Source organism: Aristolochia californica, unplaced genomic scaffold (assembly GCF_029961685.1).
Source record: "Aristolochia californica isolate CCGP_79_NKW_82.1479 unplaced genomic scaffold, dmAriCali1.0.hap1 SCAF_8, whole genome shotgun sequence".
Lineage (NCBI taxonomy): Eukaryota > Viridiplantae > Streptophyta > Magnoliopsida > Piperales > Aristolochiaceae > Aristolochia > Aristolochia californica.
This window is the reverse complement of record NW_027182279.1, coordinates 27,983,535-28,010,344: the sequence shown is the minus strand read 5'-3', so window position 1 is coordinate 28,010,344 and position 26,810 is coordinate 27,983,535. Positions and strand designations below refer to the sequence as shown.

Below are 26,810 nucleotides of genomic sequence, written 5' to 3'. Positions count from 1 at the left end.
ACACACAATGAAAGCAGTAAGTATTAAGGTAACAAGAATGATGCCTAATATTATGAAAAGTATAAGCATGAAAGCAATCGTAAGAGAAGGAAAAGATAGTTGTAAAAACGTCCAGAAGGTAGTTCCTAAAACGCTTCTATCTTTTAATGTTTTGTCAGACAGAACACTTAGCCTACACTTGCCCTCAAAGACAGAACATTAATTCTAAAGATAGTTGTAAAAAGGACATTGCAAACAAGGAGTAAAGAGAACCATTGTTATGAAGAATAAAATTAAGACCTAAAATAAAGTCTACGTTGAGTTTGAGGTCTCTAACCCATGTTAAAGGTAAAGGAAAAGATCCAGAAAAAGTTGAACAGTTGGTAAAGAACTGGATTTTGCCTTCATCAAAATAGGTTGTATACGGGTTATAGGTACCATCTACATGTTGGCTAAACACTTGTTTATTGGTTTTCTTAAGGAACTGAGGAGGAACTAATCTTCTATGGATAATACATTTGGTACAGCTGGAATCTACTAAAGCATCTAACACGAGGGATTGTTTGTTAGGGAAAATAATCTTTGCTCTAACAAGGATACTGGAAAAAAGATTTATCTTGGTTACATACGTAGGAAGTTTCTGGTTCTTCTAATCCTACAGTGATACCATCATAAGAATCTTTTTCTATTGTATCTAATCTATGTTTGAGAAGAGTTATTTCTGCCTCACAGTTTTCTATTTTTCTGGCCATAATTTACAATTTAGTATTGTATACCTTATTATGATTAGGGATTCTACATGTTCAATACCTAAGAGTTTTAAGCAAGGAATACAAGCTTCTAGGAAACATTGAGTGCATATTGCTCTTTGTTTCTTACTAGGATACCAGGAGCATTTAAAGCAAGGGTTACTGTCTAAACCAGTATTCCAGGACCAGGTATGGGTACATTTTATTACTGTATCCATAAGGTCAAGGTTTTCTTCAATATTAAGGTCTAGGACAAGATCTTCATCAGAGTTTGATGTATCTAAAGGAGCATTGGGTATGCTTACAATACTATAGATGGATTCTGTGACTGACATATATTCATCTACTTCTATAAGATCTTGTTGTACGTTTTCTACAAGGGTGGATCTTCTAGAATTAATGTTCTGTCTTTTAGGGCAAGTGTTGGCTAAGTGTTCTGTCTGACCACAAATATAACATGATAATTTATTTTTATAAGTTCTTTTTGGGTTGTATCTTCTGACATGTCTGTCTTTGTTCAGGTAAGGCTTTCTACTCTTAGATCTTCGGATAAAATATCCTTTCTTAAAATATCTTTTATTTCTAGGTTTTTGTCTTTAATCTTTTAGACCATAAGCTTGAGTAGTATATATCTGTTTGCAGAAGCCAAAGCCATTTCCCTTAAGCTGTCTTTGTATCTAGATATCTGTACATTTTTCTTGGAGAACTGTCATAATGAATTTTGTTCTCTGTCCGATGGAGTATACCGATGTAGGGTTTGCTGATTCTATGTTTTGCCATTGTCATAAATTTCTTTTCCTAAAGCTCCAGGTAGTTTTCTAAATAATTTGATTCCTAAGTCTTTGTTAAAGGCATTACCTGAAATGCAGGTATAATAAAAGTAGTTTTGTAGGAATTTTTTAACATATTTATAATTATGTAAACTAAGTTGTTCTAAGTAAACTACAACATCTTTCTGTAGTGTTATAGAACCTAAATTAGGGTCATCTCCTGTTACTAACTGGTAAACTTTGTTAACAAAATTATAAGGGTTGGATCCTAGGCCCATTAAATGACCAAATTCTTCTGGATTACTTCTTTTGTAGCTTTCCCATAAAGCTTTAACGCTTTCTCCTAGGAGTGTATCTAAGTACCTATACATTTCTTCTACATCTTGGGATGAAAAGTTCTAGACATAATCTGATACTACTTGGTTTTTCCAAAGGTCTAATACAGTTGTCCATTCTTGAGGATCATGGGCTGAAAGATTAAGAATTTTTCCTTTGCCCTTTTCCTGAAAAGTTATAGGTCTTTCTATTTCTTTTCTGTTTTCCCTTTGGATGTATTTTTCTATCCAAATTTATGGGTTCACTATAAGGAATCCTAGGCATGTTGCCTGAATAATATACTTCTCTAGGTGGAGGTCTTGGATACGTAGTGTAACTACTTCCAGGAATATTAGTAGAACTTTCTTCATCCATATATTCTTTGATACTAAAGGTTTCATCTTCTTTTGGTTCTAAAGGCATTTTTCCTATTCTAATGTTCATTTCACTGTCGTAATTCAAGTATTCTTCTTCTTTTATCCTCTTGTTTTTTATCAGATCTTCTTCCAGGTGAAGAAGTTCTCTTTCTACCAGTTTTAATTCTAGTTCCATAGGATATATTATTTCATCTGTTTCTAATTCAATATTAACTAAATCATAGTTCTCACTGGAGGCTGATTCAGTGTCCTCTGTATTTTTCTGTTCGTAGCTATTAAATCTAATGTTTATGTTACCCTTTGTGTCTGTATACATGATACTTTCTTCGGGACTAATTATTTTTTTTTCTCTAAATTTAAGATTCCATTCTAGTCCTACCAAAATATCTGGAGAATATTTAATAGGTTTAAGTAATTTGATTCCTTTATTACCTATTACATTTACTACATCATCTACCTTAACTTTAAACCTGGTGGTACTAGAACTAGTCCATCTTCCTAAGAATCCAATACATAATAATAGATTATTTCCTAGAAAGGATTCATATCCTTTTGTTTGGAGGCATCTGTATTTACCTCAAACGGCTTGTTGAAATCAGCAAGGTGCAGCACTGGTTCAGCCACCATGGTGTCCTTTAGCCGTTGGAATGCTCTTTGGCATGAGTCCGTCCATTGCCACTTTTGGTCTTTCTTGAGAAGGTCGGTCAAGGGGGCTGCTATAGCTGAGAAGCCCTTGATAAACCTCCTGTAATAATTTGCAAGACCATGGAAACTCCTAAGCTCAATCACCTTGGAAGGGATCGACCAGTCATGCACAGCCTCCACCTTCTTGCTGTCCATCCATATCCGTCCTCCCCCTATCCAATGTCCAAGAAAGGACACCTCTTGCAACCCAAAGGAGCACTTCTCCTCCTTGACATACAGCTGATTATTTCTCAACGTTTCGAAGGTGTTTCTTGTGCTCGTCCATACTCTTGTTGTACACCACGATGTCATCAAAATAAACAACGACAAACTTGTCCAAGTATTCGGAAAATACGTCGCTCATGAGAGTGAAAAATGTTGCAGGTGCATTGGTTAGGCCAACGAACATTACCATGAATTCGTAAGCCCCATATCTGGTTACACAAGCAGTCTTCCCCTCGTCTCCTTCAGCAATACGGACTTGGTAATAACCACTTCGAAAATCCAATTTGGAGAAAACTTGCGCCTCTTTCAACTGATCAAAGAGATCTGCAATAAGAGGAATAGGGTACTTATTCTTTATAGTTACCTTGTTGAGCGCCCTACAATCGATGCATAGTCTCATACTTCCATTCTTCTTTGTCTGAAACAGTATAGGGGCCCCATAAGGTGCTTTGCTTGGCCTTATGAACCCAGTGTCCAACAGCTCACTGAGTTGTCTTCGCAGTTCGTCCAGCTCTTTGGGCGCCATTCGGTATGGTGCTTGTGCTGGCTTTCTTGCTCCGAGCTCAAGCTCTATGCGATGGTCCACCCCTCTCCTAGGTGGCAACCTCGCTGGAAGTTGTTCAGGCATGACATCTCTATATTCATGCAGTACGGCTTGTATCTCTTTAGGGGTAGGCATGACCTCTACCAGCACAAATAAAAGCAATGTAAGTAGAGCGGCCCTGCTTAAGACCTTTCTTAAGCTGGAGGGCTGATAGCATTAAGTCCTTTTTTGTTACATCATTGTTGTCAAGTTCAGAAATAGTACAAGGACTTTGCTCGTCCATAATCCCCACTACCCCAACATGCGGCATTACAAATGCCTTACAAACCGTCAAAAACTCCATTCCCAAAATCACATTGAAATCATCCATGACAACAATAGTAAAATTCAGAAATCCAACCCACTTGCCTATCTCCTCCGGGACGTTCTTGGCAATGCCTTGGACTTCACGAGCAGCAGAATTTACAGCTTTCATTTTGCTCCCATCTTTCTCTCCTCGTTTATTTAGGCGCCTAGCCTCCACCGACGAAAGGAAGTTGTGGGTGGCGCCAGTGTCCACCACTACTCTAACAATACGTCCAGCAAGTGTTAGACAGATAAAAATAAGTTCTCTTAAGGGTCTTACCGGAAGTGGAGCAGCCTTCCTCCTTTGAACGGACAACAGCATGGAGAAGTGTTAAGGAGCCATACCTAGGCTCAATCCCTTCATTGTTCACCTCAGTTTGAGCAGCATTGAGGAACCTCTTTCTAAGACAATCCCTCGCATATGAAACAACGGACCTTCTTTTTCTGTTTGTCCCCTCGTTTCTTCTCTTCCAGCCTAGCCTTGGCATCCTTTGCCCATGACTTCTTCTCCCCTTTCTCCTTCTTCTTAAAATTCGTTATACCATTGTTATTTTCCTTAGGCACTTTGTTAGCCGAATAATTCTTTCTCTCATATTCGGTTAACTTTTCAGCAGTAGATAAAGCTGAAGCTAATGTCTTTACTTCCCATCTTCTCAATTCTTGCTAAGCCCACGGGAGGTAAAAACATTAGCTTCAGCTTTATCTACTGCTGAAAAGTTAACCGAATATGAGAGAAAGAATGATTCGGCTAACAAAATGTCTAAGGAAAATAACAATGGTAAAACGAATTTTAAAAAAAAGGAGCAAATAAAGGGATTTGAATGGAGGATCAAATCAAGGAGAATTTATAAGGGAGGATCTCTGCTCTCATTGGGCGGAAGCATGAGAAGGGAGGGGTTGAAGCCTATAAATACCAAGGCATTCAACCCTTGTAGATTCATTCAGCATAGACGAGAGGAAGAGTTTTTGTGGAGTGCTGGCCTTCCACCTTGGGCGGTCACTCCTTGTAATCTTCTCTAGTATTAATACAAGGTTACTTTCTCTTCCTATTCCATTGTCTTTCTATCTTTCAATGCTCGTGCTTCATTTGAGAGGAAGGAGTTTGCAACGTTGATCTAAGGGGTGAGAGGCTGTACTACCTTTCACGAATTGAAGGTAGGCCATCACAGGAGTTGGAGTTCCGCTAGCCCAAGTAAGTTTAGGCTCATCTGACCTCATGACAAACTGGGTGGGGGGCCTTGTACCTACCTCGGCGGTGACTCGAAATGGCAGTGGAAACGGATGCACGCCAAAAAAGCCAAACAGCTCCTAAAGGCCCGTCTTTGCCGTGAGTGCCAGATTTACGAAATGAGGCAGAGGGCGGAACTTAGAGCCGCAGTTTCTGAGCTTGAGCGACCGTGGGAGGTTCTTGAGCGAGCCCCAACTCTCTTTTCCATCAAAGCCGACGAGCAGTTGAAGGCTTTGGCTAACAGGTCTCAATTTTCTGGAGGCTACGATCTGTGGTCGGAGCGGGATGAGACTCAGTTTTTTCATAACCAGGACTGGCTCCCTTCCGCGAGGTTTTTCCCTAAAGGCGCTGTGCACAATGTCAAACCGTATGGTATTATTGACAGTGTTGGGCGCACCAGTTATTCAGAAATGACGAACGTTGAGGAAGATTTACCCAAGAAGAGGAATGAGACTAAAAGATCGATTCTCTTGTTTCGATGCCCATGAAAAATAAGAGAGAAAAAAAAGAGAAATGTGGTTTCTCTTGTTTGGATGCACAAGGAAAATGGAAAAGAAAAGAAAAGAGAGCATGCATATTACCAACCACTAGTAATATGCATGCTCAGATTTTTACGGAAGTTTCGTATTTCAGTCCTTCCTCAACCTATTTCCGCCATGTTCCATCTTCAGCGCTTTCAATCTCTTTGCACAACCGCATTTAGACATTGCTGACCTACGCGTTGCAGATGAAAGTCACGGAATATATGTCAGCCACAGGTAAGCTCATTTCTCCCATTTGATCTCCTTCATCCTTATTCTCTCCATGCAATGTAGTACAGAATTTATGCAATACAAATTATTTTGAGATCCTTTATGAGTTATAGATCTAGTCGTTTCTTAATAACTCTGATATGCAAGATTATCTCTATTTGTTTTCCATACTTTTAGGATTCTTTGAACTTAATATTAAACATGTATTTTATGGAAAGTTTTAAATGTAGGTTAAAGTTCAAACCCGACTCCAGCTTGAGCTCAAATTTGGTTAAAATTCTTGGGCTAGAGCTCGATTCCAATTTTAGTCTCAAAGCTAAGCTTGAGCTCGAACTCAAGTTCAAAGTATTCAAATCAAGCAAAGCTCGAACATATACAAGTTCGAGTTTGGCTAGGCTCAAGAGAGTGGGAAATGTATATAAAAGTCACATTTTGTATATAGGTCATGTTTTTATATAAGTCGCATTGGCATAATATTATGCAGTGTTTATAAACAATTTTATGCAGAGTTTACAGACAATTTTATGCAGAGTTTATGTACAAAGGTCATGCCCAATTTTAAGTAAAATTTATGCATAATTTTATGCATAGTTTATTTGACTTGTATTTTATACAAAGTTTTAAATGTAGGTTGGAGCTTGAACCCTGGTCAAGCTCAATTCCAATTTTAAGCTTAACGCTGGGCTCGGCTCTAGCTTGAGTTCAAAGTATTTAAATCAAGCCCAGCTTGAACATATGCAGATTCAAACTCGGCTCGACTCGATGCCACCCCTAGGCACCGCACGTATAGGCTGGGCACATACGGACTAGTGCCTGAACACCAAGGCATGGAGGCAAGTCAAATTAGTGGCAGCCAACTTTTTTTTTAATGATGATAAACTTATTTCAAAGAAAGGGAAGATACATCAAGGGAGACCTCCCCTAACAATAAGAGATTGAAGGGGGGACCTAGGCACACAAATCAGCAACCGAAATGGCTGATCTATGTATATGAGACGAAGTACAAGAAATGGTGGATACAATATCCAAAATATCAAGAAAAATCTGCCAGTGACGCCACGGGGGGAAGGATGAGGTGGAGCACCATCCGATGACGACTTTGGAGTCTCCCTCCATGATAAAGAGACCACTAAAGCGATCCTTAAAAATACACAAGCCGTGAAGGAGACCAGAGAGCTCAGCAATGGTCGAGTCAGCAATTCCGAGGGGGCCATAGTAAGAGAGTATGGCAGTGCCGCCCGGATCAAAAATCACCCCGCCAAAATCATCCAAACCCGGGTTCCCAAAGGCGCTACCATCAAAATTCAGCTTATAATGGTTCCTAAATGGTTTCTAGTCACGTGGGCCATGGGGTGTTAGCTGGGGCGGTTGTACATGAGGAGGCATGCGCCAAGAAGCACATGACCATTCGAAGGGGCATGTGGCCAGCAATTTCCCCAACTATATATAGGGGGGCTGGATGAGTGCCAATCAATCAGACATTGACATAGAGACTCAAAGGAGCGCTCGAATATCTTGTATGTAGACAGATTTGTGTATATGAGAAAAGGTTTATTGTGTGCCAACTATTTGTATGCAAGGGAGGCTGACTAGTGTGGGTTATCCCAAGGACGCAACTAGGCCGACACAGGTAAAAGTAAATTCAACTTTCCACTGCATAACTGAACCCATGCAACACCTAAGCTCTAACATTACAAGCATGATCTTTTCACAGTATGGCACCCCATGAATGAATGAGCAGGCCAAATCGTCTCACCAAAATCGATTTAAAACAAAATGATCCCTATTAAAAAAATATTTTCTGAGTAATTAAGAACCTTAAGAGTGGACACTACTTCAGAATGTGTACATGCGTGGTCATGGAATACAGGGTTAGATAGTAATCCTCTTTTTAATGTGCTTGGTATCCTAGCAAAAAACAAAGAGCTAAAATGCAATCAGTGTTCCCTAGAAGCTTGCATCCCTTGTCTAAAAGCCCTAGGTATAGAAGCTGCAGACCAGACTCTCTCTCTCTCTCTCTCTCTCTCTCTCTCTCTCTCTATATATATATATATATATATATATATATAATTCTTTAGGGTATATTATCTCATCTGTTTCTAATTCTATATTGACTAGGTGATAATTTTCACTAGAGATTGATTATGTATCTTCTATATTCTTTTGTTCATAGCTTTTCTTCAGGACTGATTATTTTTTCTTCTCTAAATTTAAGGTTCCATTCTAATCCTGCTAAAATGTCTGGAGAATATTTAATAGGCTTAATTAATTTTATTCCATTGTTTCCTATTAAACTAACTACATCATCTATTTTAACTTTGAACCTAGTAGTGCTAGAACAAGTACACCTTCCTAAGAATTCAATACACAATAAAAGATTGTTTCCTACAAAGGATTCATATCCTTTTGTCTGAATACCTATTTTGATATATTTTCTAAAATCTTGTAGTCCAATAAGGAAGTCTGGGGAGCAATAAAATATTCCTCCATTTTGATTCATATCTACCTCAGTGATTCCTAACATTGCCTTTTTAGGGTCTGCCCATCTATCATCGTAGATACTAAGTAAGGTTTTAGTTCCTAGATGTTTTCGTCCTAATCCTTTTACCCCTATTACAATCAGACCTAAATGAATCCTTTTACCCCTATTTCTTTAAAGGCTTGTTCTGCTATTAAGTTAATGTTAACAGAATCTTGTCCTACACAACTAATCTGGATTTCTCGGTAATATCTAAATAATCCGGTTTTAAAGTTTAATGGTCCTGTTCTATATAATTGTCTGGGGTTAAGAAGGTTTAATTGGTTATTGCCAAATTTGTAATGTCTTGATCTATATCTATTATTTTGTCTAATTGTATTTCTCTTTGGTCTACACTTCTCCTTCCTGTTATTCTGTCTATTATATTAAGGTTTTTAGAAGAACTTCCTATTTCCGAGGTAAATCCTTCACCTTGTATCTAATCCTATTTCTGTAATAACTTCTTAAAATAAAGTAGTAAATATGAACAAAAACGAAAAATTCTCAACACACAATAAAAGCAGTAAGTATTAAGGTAACAAGAACGATGCCTAATATTATGAAAAGTATAAGCAGGAAAGTAATAGTAAGAGAAGGAAAAGATAGTTGTAAAAACTTCCAGAAGGTCGTCCCTAAAACGCTTATGTCTTTTAATGTTCTGTCATAACACTTAGCCAGAAGGAAGTTCCTAAAACGATTCTGTCTTTTAATGTTCTGTCAGAACACTTAGCCTCCCTCCCTCCCTCCCTCTAGATACCAATTCGGAGGGGTACTACTTTAATATGCTTTAATATGGAGTACTTAGAGGTGAATTATTTTGGGTTCTTCTAACTACTTGTCTTCTAGGTATAAATATTTGCTTAATAGTCTCTACAAATCTTCTGTATGAATATAAAGATAAGGTAAAACAGACAAAACTAAAGATAACTAAATTACAGAAGACTATTGTCCAAGCTATAAAGATAAAAATCATGTATCTAAGGATCTATCTATGATTCTGGCTAAAACATTAAGGAATAAGAATTTATCAGAGGCTAAAAGATTATATACTTGTTCTGGGAGAAATATAAAATATCCAAATAATTCTAATGCTATTATTACCAAGAACAATATGTAGCTATAAGTTCCTATGATATTGCACAATAATCTCTTAAGGTATTACATAATAATCCTAAGTAAAAGTAATATATAGGTAATATTCGCAAACCAAAACTCAAAAACTGTTTTATTATCTTAATAATTAACCAAATATACATAACAAGGTACAGCGGCGTTGTGACAACTGAGAGCAACGCTTGGCTCAACTGAGGCAGAGGCATTTGTCAGGGCTTAGCCCTCACCCAGTAGTTTCCAGCCTTATATACCTTTCTGTAATGACGTCTTAAAATAAAGTAGTAAATATGAACAAAAACGAAAATACTCAATACACAATAAAAGCAGTAAGTATTAAGGTAACAAGAACGATGCCTAATATTATCAAAAGTATAAGCATGAAAGCAATCGTAAGAGAAGGAAAAGATAGTTGTAAAAACTTCCAGAAGGTAGTTCCTAAAACGCTTCTGTCTTTAAATGTTCTGTCAGACAGAACACTTAGCCTCCCTCCCTCCCTCCCAAGGGGTACTACTTTAATCTGGAGTATGTAGAGGTGAATTATTTGGGGTTCTTCTAATTACTTGTCTTCTAGGTATAAATATTTGCCTTGGGGTCTCTACAAATCTTCTGTTAAGGTAAAACAGACAAAACTAAATATAACTAAATTAAAGCTATAAATATAAAAATCATGTATCTATGGATCTATCTATGATTCTGGCTAAAATATTAAGGAATAAGAATATATCAGAGGCTAAAAGATTATCTACTTGTTCTGGGAACAGAACACTTAGCCTCCCTCCCTCCCTCCCTCCCTCCCGAGGGGTACTACTTTAATCTGGAGTATGTAGAGGTGAATTATTTGGGGTTCTTCTAATTACTTGTCTTCTAGGTATAAATATTTGCCTTGGAGTCTCTACAAATCTTCTGTGTGAAAATAAAGATAAAGTAAAACAGACAAAACTAAATATAACTAAATTAAAGCTATAAATATAAAAATCATGTATCTAAGGATCTATCTATGATTCTGGCTAAAATATTAAGGAATAAGAATATATCAGAGGCTAAAAGATTATCTACTTGTTCTGGGAGAAATATAAAATATCCAAATAATTCTAATGCTATTATTACTAAAAAAAATATGTAGCTATAAGTTCCTATGATATTGCACAATAATCTCTTAAGATATTATATAATAATCCTAAGTATAAGTAATATATAGGTCATATTCGCAAAGCAAATCTCAAAAACTGTTTTATTATCTTATTAATTAACCATATATACATAAAAAGGTACAGCGGCGTTGTGACAACCTAGAGCAACGCTTGGCTCAACTGAGGTAGAAGCGTTGGTCAGGGTTTAGCCCTCACCCAGTAGTTTCCAGCCTTATATACCTTTCTGTAATAACGTCTTAAAAAAAAATAGTAAATATGAAAAAAAACGAAAATACTCAACACACAATAAAAGCAGTAAGTATTAAGGTAACAAGAACGATGCCTAATATTATGAAAAGTATAAGCATTAAAGCAATCGGAAGAGAAGGAAAAGATGGTTGTAAAAACTTCCAGAAGGTAGTTCCTAAAACGCTTCTGTCTTTTAATGTTCTGTCAGAACACTTAGCCAGAAGGTAGTTCCTAAAACGCCTCTGTCTTTTAATGTTCTGTCAGAACACATAGCCTCCCTCCCTCCCTCCCTCCCTGTAGATACCAATTCGGAGGGGTACTACTTTAATCTGCTTTAATATGGAGTATTTAGAGGTGAATTATTTGGGGTTCTTCTAATTACTTGTCTTCTAGGTATAAATATTTGCCTAGGAGTCTCTACAAATCTTCTGTATGAATACAATGATAAGGTAAAACAGACAAAACTAAAGATAACTAAATTACAGAAGACTGTTGTTAAAGCTATAAAGATAAAAATCATGTATCTAAGGATCTATCTATGATTCAGGCTAAAATATTAAGGAATAAGAATATATCAGAGGCTAAAAGATTATCTACTTGTTCTGGGAGAAATATAAAATATCCAAATAATTCTAATGCTATTATTACCTAGAACAATATGTAGCTATAAGTTCCTATGATATTCCACAATAATCTCTTAAGGAATTATATAATAATCCTAAGTAAAAGTAATATATAGGAAATATTCGCAAAACAAATCTCAAAAACTGTTTTATTATCTTATTAATTAACAAACTATACATAAAAAGGTACAACGGCGTTGTGACAACCGAGAGAAACGCTTGGCTCAACTGAGGCAGAGGCGTTTGTCAGGGATTAGCCCTCACCCAGTAGTTTCCAGCCTTATATACCTTTCTGTAATAACATCTTAAAATAAACTAGTAAATATGAACAAAAACGAAAATACTCAACACACAATAAGAGCAGTAAGTATTAAGGTAACAAGAACGATGCCTAATATTATGAAAAGTATAAGCATGAAAGCAATCGGAAGAGAAGGAAAAGATGGTTGTAAAAACTTCCAGAAGGTAGTACCTAAAACGCTTTTGTCTTTTAATGTTCTGTCAGAACACTTAGCCAAAAGGTAGTTCCTAAAACGCCTCTGTCTTTTAATGTTCTGTCAGAACACTTAGCCTCCCTCCCTCCCTCCCTCTAGATATCAATTCGGAGGGGTACTACGTTAATCTACTTTAATGAGTATTTAGAGGTGAATTATTTGGGGTTCTTCTAATTACTTGTCTTCTAGGTATAAATATTTGCCTAGGAGTCTCTACAAATCTTCCGTATGAATATAAAGATAAGGTAAAACAGACAAAACTAAAGATAAGTAAATTACAGAAGTCTATTGTTAAAGCTATAAAGATAAAAATCATGTATCTAAGGATCTATCTATGATTCTGGCTAAAATATTAAGGAATAAAAATATATTAGAGGCTAAAAGATTATCTACTTGTTCTGGGAGAAATATAAAATATCCAAATAATTCTAATGCTATTATTACCAAAAACAATATGTAGCTATAAGTTCCTATGATATTGCACAATAATCTCTGAAGGTATTATATAATAATCCTAAGTATAAGTAATATTCGCAAAACAAAAATCAAAAACTGTTTGATTATCTTATTAATTAACCAAATATACATAAAAAGGTACAGCAGCGTTGTGATAACCGAGAGCAACGCTTGGCTCAACTGAGGCAGAGGCGTTTGTCAGGGCTTAGCCGTCACCCAGTAGTTTCCAGCCTTATATACCTTTCTGTAATAACGTCTCAAAATAAAGTAGTAAATTTGAACAAAAACGAAAATACTCAACACACAATAAAAGCAGTAAGTATTAAGGTAACAAAAACGATGCCTAATACTATGAAAAGTATAAGCATGAAATCAATCGTAAGAGAAGGAAAAGATAGTTGTAAAAACTTCCAGAAGGTAGTTCCTAAACCGCTTCTGTCTTTTAATGTTCTGTCAAAACATTTAGCCAGAAGGTAGTTCCTAAAACGCTTCTGTCTTTTAATGTTCTGTCAGAACACTTAGCTTCCCTCCCTCCCTCCCTCGCCTCCCTCCCGCCCGCCCACCCTCCCTCTCGATACCAATTCGGAGGGCTACTACTTTAATCTGCTTTAATCTGGAGTATTTAGAGGTGAATTATTTGGGGTTCTTCTAAATACTAGTCTTCTAGGTATAAATATTTGACTAGGAGTCTCTACAAATCATCTGTATGAATAAAAAGATAAGGTCAAACAGACAAAACTAAAGATAACTAAATTACAGAAGACTATTGTTAAAGCTATAAACATGAAAATCATATATCTAAGGTTCTATCTATGATTCAAGCTAAAATATTAAGGAATAAGAATATATCAGAGGCTAAAAGATTATCTAATTGTTCTGGGAGAATTATAAAATATCCAAATAATTCTAATGCTATTATTACCAAGAACAATATGTAGCTAAAAGTTCCTATGATATTGCACAATAATCTCTTAAGGTATTATATAATAATCCTAAGTATAAGTAATATTCGCAAAACAAATCTCAAAAGCTGTTTTATTATCTTATTAATTAACCAAATATACATAAAAAGGTACAGCGGTGTTGTGATAACCGAGAGCAACGCTTGGCTCAACTGAGGCAGAGGCGTTTGTCAGGGCTTAACCCTCACCCAGTAGTTTCCAGCCTTATATACCTTTCTGTAATAAAGTCTCAAAATAAAGTAGTAAATTTGAACAAAAACGAAAATACTCAACACGCAATAAAAGCAATAAGTATTAAGGTAACAAAAACGATGCCTAATACTATGAAAAGTATAAGCATGAAAGCAATCGTAAGAGAAGGAAAAGATAGTTGTAAAAACTTCCAGAAGGTAGTTCCTAAAACGCTTCTGTCTTTTAATGTTCTGTCAGAACAGTTAGCCAGAAGGTAGTTCCTAAAACGCTTCTGTCTTTTCATGTTCAGTCAGAACATTTAGCCTCCCTCCCTCCCTCCCTCTAGATACCAATTCGGAGGGGTACTACTTTAATCTGCTTTAATCTAGAGTATTTAGAGGTGAATTATTTGGGGTTCTTCTAATTACTTGTCTTCTAGGTATAAATATTGGCCTAGGATACCCTACAAATCTTCTAAATGAATATAAATATAAGCTAAAACAGACAAAACTAAAAATAAATAAATTACAGTAGACTATTGTTAAAGCATTAAAGATAAAAATCATGTATCTAAGGTTCTATCTATGATTCTGGCTAAAATATTAAGGAATAAGAATATATCAGAGGCTAAAAGATTATCTACTTGTTCTGGGAGAAATATACAATATCCAAATAATTCTAATGCTATTATTACAAAGAACAATATGTAGCTATAAGTTCCTATGATATTCCACAATAATCTCTTTAAGGTATTATATAATAATCCTAAGTATAAGTAATATATAGGTAATATTCGCAAAACAAATCTCAACAACTGTTTTATTATCTTATTAATTAACCAAATATACATAAAAAGGTACAACGGTGTTGTGACAACCGAGAGCAACGCTTGGCTCAACTGAGGCAGAGGCGTTTGTCAGGGCTTAGCCCTTACCCAGTAGTTTCTAGCCTTATATACCTTTCTGTAATAACGTCTTAAAATAAAGTAGTAAATATGAACAAAAACGAAAATACTCAACACACAATAAAAGCAGTAAGTATTAAGGTAACAAGAACGATGCATAATATTATGAAAAGTATAAGCATGAAAGCAATTGTAAGAGAAGGAAAAGATAATTGTAAAAACTTCCTGAAGGTAGATCCTAAAACGTTTTTGTCTTTTAATGTTCTGTCATAACACTTAGCCAGAAGGTAGTTCCTAAAACGCTTCTGTTTTTAATGTTCTGTTAGAACACTTAGCCTCCCTCCCTCCCTCTAGATACTAATTCGAAGGGGTACTACTTTAATCTGCTTTAATCTGGAGTATTTAGAGGTGAATTATTTGGGGTTCTTCTAATTACTTGTCTTCTAGGTATAAATATTTGCCTAGGAGTCTCTACAAATGTTCTGTATGAATATAAGATAAGGTAAAACAAACAAAACTAAAGAAAACTAAATTACAGAAGACTATTGTTAAAGTAATAAACATAAAAATCATGTATGTAAGGTTCTATCTATGATTCTGGCTAAAATATTAAGGAATAAGAATATATCAGAGGGTAAAAGATTATTTACTTGTTCTAGGAGAAATATAAAATATCCTAATAATTCTAATGCTATTATTACCAAGAACAATATGTAGCTATAAGTTCCTATCATATTGCACAATAATCTCTTAAGGTATTACATAATAATCCTAAGTAAAAGTAATATATAGGTAATATTCGTAAAACAAATCTCAAAAACTGTTTTATTATCTTATTAATTAACCAAATATACATAAAAAGGTACAGCGGCGTTGTGACAACTGAGAGCAACGCTTGGCTCAACTGAGGCAGAGGCGTTTGTCAGGGCTTAGCCCTCACCCAGTAGTTTCCAACCTTATATACCTTTCTGTAATAACGTCTTAAAATAAAGTAGTAAATATGAACGAAAACGAAAATACTCAAAACACAATAAAAACAGTAAGTATTAAGGTAACAAGAACGATGCCTAATATTATGAAAAGTATAAGCATGAAAGCAATCGTAAGAGAAGGAAAAGATAGTGGTAAAAATTTCCAGAAGGTAGTTCCTAAAACACTTCTGTCTTTTAATGTTCTGTCAGACAGAACACTTAGCCAACACTTGCCCTAAAAGACAGAACATTAATTCTTAAGATAGTTGTAAAAAGGACATTGCAAACAAGGAGTAAAGAGAACCTTTGTTATGAAGAATAAAATTAAGACCTAAAATAAAGTCTACTTTGAGTTTGAGAACTCTAACCCATGTTAAAGGTAAAGGATAAGATCCAGAAAAAGTTGAACAGGTTATAAAGAACTGGATTTGCCCTTCATCATAATCAGTTGTATATGGGTTATAGGTACCATCTACCTGTTAGCGAAACACTTGTTTATTGGTTTTCTTAAGGAACTGAGGAGGAACTAATCTTCTATGGATAATACATTTGGTACAGCTGGAATCTACTAAAGCATCTAACACGAGGGATTGTTTGTTAGGGAAAATAATCTTTGCTCTAACAAGGATACTGGAAAAAGATTTATCTTGGTTACATACGTAGGAAGTTTCTGGTTCTTCTAATCCTACAGTGATACCATCATAAGAATCTTTTTCTATTGTATCTAATCTATGTTTGAGAAGAGTTATTTCTGCCTCACAATTTTCTATTTTTCTGGCCATAATTTCCAATTTAGTATTGTATACCTTATTATGATTAGGGGATTCTATATGTTCAATACCTAAGAGTTTTAAGCAAGGAATACAAGCTTCTAGGAAACATTGAGTGCATATTGCTCTTTGTTTCTTACTAGGATACCAGGAGCATTTAAAGCAGGGGTTACTGTCTAAACCAGTATTCCAGGACCAGGTATGGGTACATTCTATTACTGTATCCATAAGGTCAAGGTTTTCTTCAATATTAAGGTCTAGGACAAGATCTTCATCAGAGTTTGATGTATCTAAAGGAGCATTGGGTATGCTTACAATACTATAGATGGATTCTGTGTCTGACATATATTCATCTACTTCTATAAGATCTTGTTGTACGTTTTCTACAAGGGTGGATCTTCTAGAATTAATGTTCTGTCTTTTAGGGCAAGTGTTGGCTAAGTGTTCTGTCTGACCACAAATATAACATGATAATTTATTTTTATAAGTTCTTTTTGGGTTGTATCTTCTGACATGTCTATCTTTGTTCAGGTAAGGCTTTCTACTCTTAGATCTTCGGATAAAATATCCTTTCTTAAAATATCTTTTATTTCTAGGTTTTTGTCTTTAATCTTTTAGACCATAAGCTTGAGTAGTATATATCTGTTTGCAGAAGCCAAAGTCATTTCCCTTAAGCTGTCTTTGTATCTAGATATCTGTACATTTTTCTTGGAGAACTGTCATAATGAATTTTGTTCTCTGTCCGATAGAGTATACCGATGTAGGGTTTGTTGATTCTATGTTTTGCCATTGTTATAAATTTCGTTTCCTAAAGCTCCAGGTAGTTTTCTAAATAATTTGATTCCTAAGTCTTTGTTAAAGGCATTACCTGAAATGCAGGTATAATAAAAGTAGTCTTGTAGGAATTTTTTAACATATTTATAATTATGTAAACTAAGTTGTTCTAAGTAAACTACAACATCTTTCTGTAGTGTTATAGAACCTAAATTAGGGTCATCTCCTGTTACTAACTGGTAAACTTTGTTAACAAAATTATAAGGGTTGGATCCTAGGCCCATTAAATGACCAAATTCTTCTGGATTACTTCTTTTGTAGCTTTCCCATAAAGCTTTAACGCTTTCTCCTAGTAGTGTTTCTAAGTACCTATAAATTTCTTCTACATCTTGGGATGAAATGTTCTGGATATAATCTGATACTACTTGGTTTTTCCAAAGGTCTAATACAGTTGTCCATTCTTGAGGATCATGGGCTGAAAGATTAAGAATTTTTCCTTTGCCCTTTTCCTGAAAAGTTATAGGTCTTTCTATTTCTTTTCTGTTTTCCCTTTGAATGTATTTTTCTATCCAAACTTATGGGTTCACTATAAGGAATCCTAGGTATGTTGCCTGAATAATATACTTCTCTAGGTGGAGGTCTTGGATACGTAGTGTAACTACTTCCAGGAATATTAGTAGAACTTTCTTCATCCATATATTCTTTGATACTAACGGTTTCATCTTCTTTTGGTTCTAAAGGCATTTTTCCTATTCTAATGTTCATTTCACTGTCGTAATACAAGTATTCTTCTTCTTTTATCCTCTTGTTTTTTATCAGATCTTCTTCCAGGTGAAGAAGTTCTCTTTCTACCAATTTTAATTCTAGTTCCTTAGGATATATTATTTCATCTGTTTCTAATTCAATATAAACTAAATCAGTGTCCTCTGTATTTTTTTGTTCGTAGCTATTAAATCTAATGTTTATGTTACCCTTTGTGTCTGTATACATGATACTTTCTTCGGGACTAATTATTTTTTTTTCTCTAAATTTAAGATTCCATTCTAGTCCTACCAAAATATTTGGAGAATATTTAATAGGTTTAAGTAATTTGATTCCTTTATTACCTATTACATTTACTACATCATCTACCTTAACTTTAAACCTGGCGGTACTAGAACTAGTCCATCTTCCTAAGAATCCAATACATAATAATAGATTATTTCCTACAAAGGATTCATATCCTTTTGTTTGGAGGCATCTGTATTTACCTCAAACGGCTTGCTGAAATCAGCAAGGTGCAGCACTGGTTCAGCCACCATGGTGTCCTTTAGCCGTTGGAATGCTCTTTGGCATGAGTCCGTCCATTGCCACTTTTGGTCTTTCTTGAGAAGGTCGGTCAAGGGGGCTGCTATAGCTGAGAAGCCCTTGATAAACCTCCTGTAATAATTTGCAAGACCATGGTAACTCCTAAGCTCAATCACCTTGGAAGGGATCGACCAGTCATGCACAGCCTCCACCTTCTTGCTGTCCATCCATATCCGTCCTCCCCCTATCCAATGTCCAAGAAAGGACACCTCTTGCAACCCAAAGGAGCACTTCTCCTCCTTGACATACAGCTGATTATTTCTCAACGTTTCGAAGGTGTTTCTTGTGCTCGTCCATACTCTTGTTGTACACACAATGTCATGCAAATAAACAATGACAAACTTGTCCAAGTTTTCGGGAAATACCTCGCTCATGAGAGTGAAAAATGTTGTAGGTGCATTGGTTAGGCCATATCCGTCCTCCCCTTTCTCCTTCTTCTTAAAATTCGTTATACCATTGTTATTTTCCTTAGGCACTTTGTTAGCCGAATAATTCTCTCTCATATTCGATTAACTTTTCAGTAGTAGATAAAGCTGAAGCTAATGTCTTTACTTCCCGTCTTCTCAATTCTTGCTAAGCCCACGGGAAGTAAAAACATTAGCTTCATCTTTATTTACTACTAAAAAATTAACCGAATATGAGAGAAAGAATGATTCGGCTAACAAAGTGTCTAAGGAAAATAATAATGGTAAAACGAATTTTGAAAAAAATGAGCAAATCAAGGGATTTGAATGGAGGATCAAATCAAAGAGATTTTATAAGGGAGGATCTCTGCTCTCATTGGACGGAAGCAAGAGAGAAGGGAGGGGTTGAAGCCTATAAATACCAAGGCATTCAACCCTTGTAGATTCATTCAGCATAGACGAGAGGGAGAGTTTTTGTAGAGTGCTGGCCTTCCACCTTGGACGGCCACTACTTGTAATCTTCTCTAGTATTAATACAAGGTTACTTTCTCTTCCTATTCCATTGTCTTTCTATCTTTCATTGCTCGTGCTTCATTTGAGATGAAGGAGTTTGCAACGTTGATCTAAGGGGTGAGAGGCTGTACTACCTTTGACGAATTGAAGGTAGGCCATCACAGGAGTTGGAGTTTCGCTAGCCCAAGTGAGTTTAGGCTCATCTGACCTCGTGACAAACTGGGTGGGGGGCCTTGTACCAACCTCAGCGGAGTCTCGAAATGGCAGTGGAAACGGATGCAGGCCAAAAAAGCCAAACAGCTCCTAAAGGCCTGTCTTTGACGTGAGTGCCAGATTTACGAAATGAGGCAGAGGGCGGAACTTAGAGCCGCAGTTTCTGAGCTTGAGCGACCGTGGGAGGTTGTTGAGTGAGCCCCAACTCTCTTTTCCATCAAAGCCGACGAGCAGTTGAAGGCTTTGGCTAACAGGTCTCAATTTTCTGGAGGCTACGATCTGTGGTCGGAGCGGGATGAGACTCAGCTTTTTCATAACCAAGACTGGCTCCCTTCCGCGAAGTTTTTCCCTAAAGGGGCTGTGCACAATGTCAAACCGTATGGTATTATTGACAGTGTTGGGCGCACCAGTTATTCAAAAATGACGGACGTTGAGGAAGAGGAAGATTTATCCAAGAACAGGAATGGGACTAAAAGATCGATTCTCTTGTTTCGATGCCCATGAAAAATAAGAGAGAAAAAAAAGAGAAATGTGGTTTCTCTTGTTTGGATGCACAAGGAAAATGGAAAAGAAAAGAAAAGAGAGCATGCATATTACCAACCACTAGTAATATGCATGCTCAGAATTTTACGGAAGTTTCGTATTTCAGTCCTTCCTCAACCTATTTCCGCCATGTTCCATCTTCAGCGCTTTAAATCTCTTCATCGCACAACCGCATTTAGACATTGCTGACCTGGGCGTTGCAGACGAAAGTCACAGAATATATGTCGGCCACAGGTAAACTCATTTCTCCCATTTGATCTCCTTCATCCTTATTCTCTCCATGAATGTAGTACAGAATTTATGCAATACAAATTATTTTGAGATCCTTTATGAGTTATAGATCTAGTCGTTTCTTAATAACTCTGATATGCAAGATTATCTCTATTTGTTTTCCATACTCTTAGGATTCTTTGAACTTAATATTAAACATGTATTTTATGGAAAGTTTTAAATGTAGGTTAAAGTTCAAACCCGACTCGAGCTTGAGCTCAAATTTGGTTAAAATTCTTGGGCTAGAGCTCGATTCCAATTTTAGTCTCAAAGCTAAACTTGAGCTCGAACTCAAGTTCAAAGTATTCAAATCAAGCAAAGCTCGAACATATACAAGTTTGAGTTTGGCTAGGCTCAAGAGAGTGGGAAATGTATATAAAAGTCACATTTTGTATATATAGGTCATGTTTTTATATAAGTCACATTGGCATAATATTATGCAGTGTTTATAAAAAATTTTATGCAGAGTTTATAGACAATTTTATGCAGAGTTTATGTACAAAGGTCATGCCCAATTTTAAGTAAAATTTATGCATAATTTTATGCACAGTTTATTTGACTTGTATTTTATACAAAGTTTTAAATGTAGGTTGGAGCTTGAACCCTGCTCAAGCTCAATTCAAATTTTAAGCTTAAGGGTGGGCTCGGCTCTAGCTTGAGTTCGAAGTATTTAAATCAAGCCCAGCTTGAACATATGCAGATTCAAACTCGGCTCGACTCGATGCCACCCCTCGGCACTGCTCGTATAGGCTGGGCACATACGGACTAGTGCCTGAACACCAAGGCATGGAGTTAGTGGCAGTCAACTTTTTTTTTAATGATGATAAACTTATTTCAAAGAAAGGGAAGATACATCAAGGGAGACCTCCCCTAACAATAAGAGATTGAAGGGGGGGACCTAGGCACACAAATCAGCAACCGAAATGGCTGATCTAAGTATATGAGACGAAGTATAAGAAATGGTGGATACAATATCCAAAATATCAAGAAAAATCTGCCAGTGATGCCACGGGGGGAAGGATGAGGTGGAGCACCATCCGATGACGACTTTGGAGTCTCCCTCCATGATAAAGAGACCACTAAAGCGATCCTTAAAAATACACAAGCCGTGAAGGAGACCAGAGAGCTCAGCAATGGTCGAGTCAGCAATTCCGAGGGGGCCATAGTAAGAGAGTATGGCAATGCCGCCCGGATCAAAAATCACCCCGCCAAAATCATCCAAACCCGGGTTCCCAAAGGCGCTACCATCAAAATTCAGCTTATAATGGTTCCTAAACGGTTTTTAGTCACGTGGGCCATGGGGTGTTAGCTGGGGCGGTTGTACATGAGGAGGCATGCGCCAAGAAGCACATGACCATTCGAAGGGGCATGTGGCCAGCAATTTCCCCAACTATATATAGGGGGGCTGGATGAGTGCCAATCAATCAGACATTGACATAGAGACTCAAAGGAGCGCTCGAATATCTTGTATGTAGACAGATTTGTGTATATGAGAAAAGGTTTATTGTGTGCCAACTATTTGTATGCAAGGGAGGCTGACTAGTGTGGGTTATCCCAAGGACACAACTAGGCCGACACAGGTAAAAGTAAATTCAACTTTCCACTGCATAACTGAACCCATGCAACACCTAAGCTTTAACATTACAAGCATGATCTTTTCACAGTATGGCACCCCATGAATGAATGAGCAGGCCAAATCGTCTCACCAAAATCGATTTAAAACAAAATGATCCCTATTAAAAAAATATTTTCTGAGTAATTAAGAACCTTAAGAGTGGACACTACTTCAGAATGTGTACATGCGTGGTCATGGAATACAGGGTTAGATAGTAATCCTCTTTTTAATGTGCTCGGTATCCTAGCAAAAAACAAAGAGCTAAAATGCAATCAGTGTTCCCTAGAAGCTTGCATCCCTTGTCTAAAAGCCCTAGGTATAGAAGCTGCAGACCAGACTCTCTCTCTCTCTCTCTCTATATATATATATATAGATATATATATATACTTATATATATATAATTCTTTAGGGTATATTATCTCATCTGTTTCTAATTCTATATTGACTAGGTGATAATTTTCACTAGAGATTGATTCCGTATCTTCTATATTCTTTTGTTCATAGCTATTAAATCTAATATTTATGTTACCTTTAGTATCTGTGTACATGATACTTTCTTCAGGACTGATTATTTTTTATTCTCTAAATTTAAGGTTCCATTCTAATCCTGCTAAAATGTCTGGAGAATATTTAATAGGCTTAATTAATTTTATTCCATTGTTTCCTATTAAACTAACTACATCATCTATTTTAACTTTGAACCTAGTAGTGCTAGAACAAGTACACCTTCCTAAGAATTCAATACACAATAAAAGATTGTTTCCTACAAAGGATTCATATCCTTTTGTCTGAATACCTATTTTGATATATTTTCTAAAATCTTGTAGTCCAATAAGGAAGTCTGGGGAGCAATAAAATATTCCTCCATTTTGATTCATATCTACCTCAGTGATTCCTAACATTGCCTTTTTAGGGTCTGCCCATCTATCATCGTAGATACTAAGTAAGGTTTTAGTTCCTAGCTGTTTTCGTCCTAATCCTTTTACCCCTATTACAATCAGACCTAAATGAATCCTTTTACCCCTATTTCTTTAAAGGCTTGATCTGCTATTAAGTTAATGTTAACAGAATCTTGTCCTACACAACTAATCTGGATTTCTCGGTAATATCTAAATAATCCGGTATTAAAGTTTAATGGTCCTGTTCTATATAATTGTCTGGGGTTAAGAAGGTTTAATTGGTTATTGCCAAATTTGTAATGTCTTGATCTATATCTATTATTTCGTCTAATTGTATATCTCTTTGGTCTACACTTCTCCTTCCTGTTATTTTGTCTATTATATTAAGGTTTTTAGAAGAACTTCCTATTTTCGAGGTAAATCCTTCACCTTGTATCTAATCCTATTTCTGTAATAACGTCTTAAAATAAAGTAGTAAATATGAACAAAAACGAAAAATTCTCAACACACAATAAAAGCAGTAAGTATTAAGGTAACAAGAACGATGCCTAATATTATGAAAAGTATAAGCATGAAAGCAATCGTAAGAGAAGGAAAAGATAGTTGTAAAAACTTCCAGAAGGTAGTTCCTAAAACGTTTATGTCTTTTATTGTTCTGTCATAACACTTAGCCAGAAGGAAGTTCCTAAAACGCTTCTGTCTTTTAATGTTCTGTCAGAACACTTAGCCTCCCTCCCTCCCTCCCTCTAGATACCAATTCGGAGGGGTACTACTTTAATCTGCTTTAATATGGAGTATTTAGAGGTGAATTATTTGGGGTTCTTCTAACTACTTGTCTTCTAGGTATAAATATTTGCTTAGCAGTCTCTACAAATCTTATGTATGAATATCAAGATAAGGTAAAACAGACAAAACTAAAGATAACTAAATTACAGAAGACTATTGTTCAAGCTATAAAGATAAAAATCATGTATCTAAGGATCTATCTATGATTCTGGCTAAAATATTAAGGAATAAGAATATATCAGAGGCTAAAAGATTATCTACTTGTTCTGGGAGAAATATAAAATATCCAAATAATTCTAATGCTATTATTACCAAGAACAATTTGTAGCTATAAGTTCCTATGATATTGCACAATAATCTCTTAAGGTATTACATAATAATCCTAAGTAAAAGTAATATATAGGTAATATTCGCAAAACAAATCTCAAAAACTATTTTATTATCTTATTAATTAACCAAATATACATAAAAAGGTACAGCGGCGTTGTGACAACCGAGAACAACGCTTGGCTCAACTGAGGCAGAGGCGTTTGTCAGGGCTTACCCCTCACCCAGTAGTTTCCAGCCTTATATACCTTTCTGTAATGACGTCTTAAAATAAAGTAGTAAATATGAACAAAAACGAAAATACTCAATACACAATAAAAGCAGTAAGTATTAAGGTAACAAAAACAATGCCTAATATTATCAAAAGTATAAGCATGAAAGCAATCGTAAGAGAAGGAAAAGATAGTTGTAAAAACTTCCAGAAGGTAGTTCCTAAAACGCTTCTGTCTTTAAATGTTCTGTCAGACAGAACACTTAGCCTCCCTCCCTCCCTCCCAAGGGGTACTACTTTAATCTGGAGTATGTAGAGGTGAATTATTTGGGGTTCTTCTAATTACTTGTCTTCTAGGTCTAAATATTAGCCTTGGAGTACCTACAAATCTTCTGTATAAATATAAAGATAAGGTAAAACAGACAAAACTAAATATAACTAAATTAAAGCAATAAAGATAAAAATCATGTATCTAAGGATCTATCTATGATTCTGGCTAAAATATTAAGGAATAAAAATATATCAGAGGCTAAAAGATTATCTACTTGTTCTGGGAGAAATATAAAATATCCAAATAATTCTAATGCTATTATTACCAAGAACAATATGTAGCTATAAGTTCCTATGATATTGCACAATAATCTCTTAAGGTATTATATAATAATCCTAAGTATAAGTAATATATAGGTAATATTCGCAAAACAAATCTCAAAAACTGTTTTATTATCTTATTAATTAACCAAATATACATAAAAAGGTACAACGGCGTTGTGAAAACCGAGAGCAACGCTTGGCTCAACTGAGGCAAAGGCGTTTGTCAGGGCTTAGCCCTCACCCAGTAGTTTCCAGCCTTGTATACCTTTCTGTAATAACGTCTTAAAATAAAGTAGTAAATATGAACAAAAACGAAAATACTCAACACACAATAAAAGCAGTAAGTATTAAGGTAACAAGAACGATGCCTAACATTATGAAAAGTATAAGCATGAAAGCAATCGTAAGAGAAGGAAAATATAGTTGTAAAAACTTCCAGAAGGTAGTTCCTAAAACACTTCTGTCTTTCAATGTTCTGTCAGACAGAACACTTAGCCAACACTTGCCCTAAAAGACAGAACATTAATTCTAAAGATAGTTGTAAAAAGGACATTGCAAAAAAGGAGTAAAGAGAACCATTGTTATGAAGAATAAAATTAAGACCTAAAATAAAGTCTACTTTGAGTTTGAGATCTCTAACCCATGTTAAAGGTAAAGGATAAGATCCAGAAAAAGTTGAACAGTTGGTAAAGAACTGGATTTTGCCTTCATCAAAATAGGTTGTATATGGGTTATAGGTACCATCTACCTGTTGGCTAAACACTTTTTTATTGGTTTTCTTAAGGAACTGAGGAGGAACTAATCTTCTATGGATAATACATTTGGTACAGCCGAAATCTACTAAAGCATCTAACACGAGGGATTGTTTGTTAGGGAAAATAATCTTTGTTCTAACAAGGATACTTGAAAAAGATTTATCTTGGTTACATACGTAGGAAGTTTCTGGTTCTTCTAATCCTACAGTGATACCATCATAAGAATCTCTTTCTATTGTATCTAATCTATGTTTGAGAAGAGTTATTTCTGCCTCACAGTTTTTTATTTTTCTGGCCATAATTTCCAATTTAGTATTCTATACCTCTTTCTAAGACAATCCCTCGCATACGAAACAATGGACCTTCTTTTTCTGTTTGTCCCCTCGTTTCTTCTCTTCCGGCCTAGCCTTGGCATCCTTTGCCCATGACTTCTTTTCCCCTTTCTCCTTCTTCTTAAACTTCGTTATACCATTGTTATTTTTCTTAGGCACTTTGTTAACCGAATAATTCTTTCTCTCATATTCGGTTAACTTTTCAGAAGTAGATAAAGCTGAAGCTAATGTCTTTACTTCCCGTGGGCTGAGCAAGAATTGAGAAGACGGGAAGTAAAGACATTAGCTTCAGCTTTATCTACTATTGAAAAGTTAACCGAATATGAGAGAAAGAATGATTCGGCTAACAAAGTGTCTAAGGAAAATAACAATGGTAAAACGAATTTTAAGAAAAAGGAGCAAATCAAGGGATTTGAATGGAGGATCAAATTAAGGAGATTTGATAAGGGAGGATCTCTGCTCTCATTGGACGGAAGCATGAGAGAAGGGAGGGGTTGAAGCCTATAAATACCAAGGCATTCAACCCTTGTAGATTCATTCAGCATAGACGAGAAAGACAGTTTTTGTAGAGTGCTGGCCTTCCACCTTGGACGGCCACTACTTGTAATCTTCTCTAGTATTAATACAGGTTACTTTCTCTTCCTATTCCATTGTCTTTCTATCTTTTCATAGCTCGTGCTTCATTTGAGAGGAAGGAGTTTGCAACGTTGATCTAAGGGGTGAGAGGTTGTACTACCTTTGACGAATTGAAGGTAGGCCATCACTGGAGTTGGAGTTCCGCTAGCCTAAGTGAGTTTAGGTTCATTTGACCTCGTGACAAACTGGGTGGGGGGCCTTGTCCCTACCTCAGCGGAGTCTCGAAATGACAGTGGAAGCGGATGCTGGCCACAAAAGCCAA

The 26,810-nt window shown here is 36.0% G+C and overlaps 1 protein-coding gene and 1 pseudogene across 1 annotated transcript; one reads left to right on the top strand and one right to left on the bottom strand.

Moving 5' to 3' along the window:
* The window catches only part of LOC137938377 (protein transport protein SEC23 D-like), a 66,364-nt pseudogene that overhangs the window by 15,245 nt on the left and 24,309 nt on the right, over nt 1-26,810 (bottom strand).
* Nucleotides 5,207-5,978, top strand: LOC137939325 (probable DEAD-box ATP-dependent RNA helicase 48; the record flags this gene model as incomplete). The annotated part of the gene is made up of 2 exons (XM_068784608.1): nt 5,207-5,635; nt 5,850-5,978. Coding segments are annotated over 2 exons (558 nt in total), but the record flags the coding sequence as incomplete, so codon positions are not given.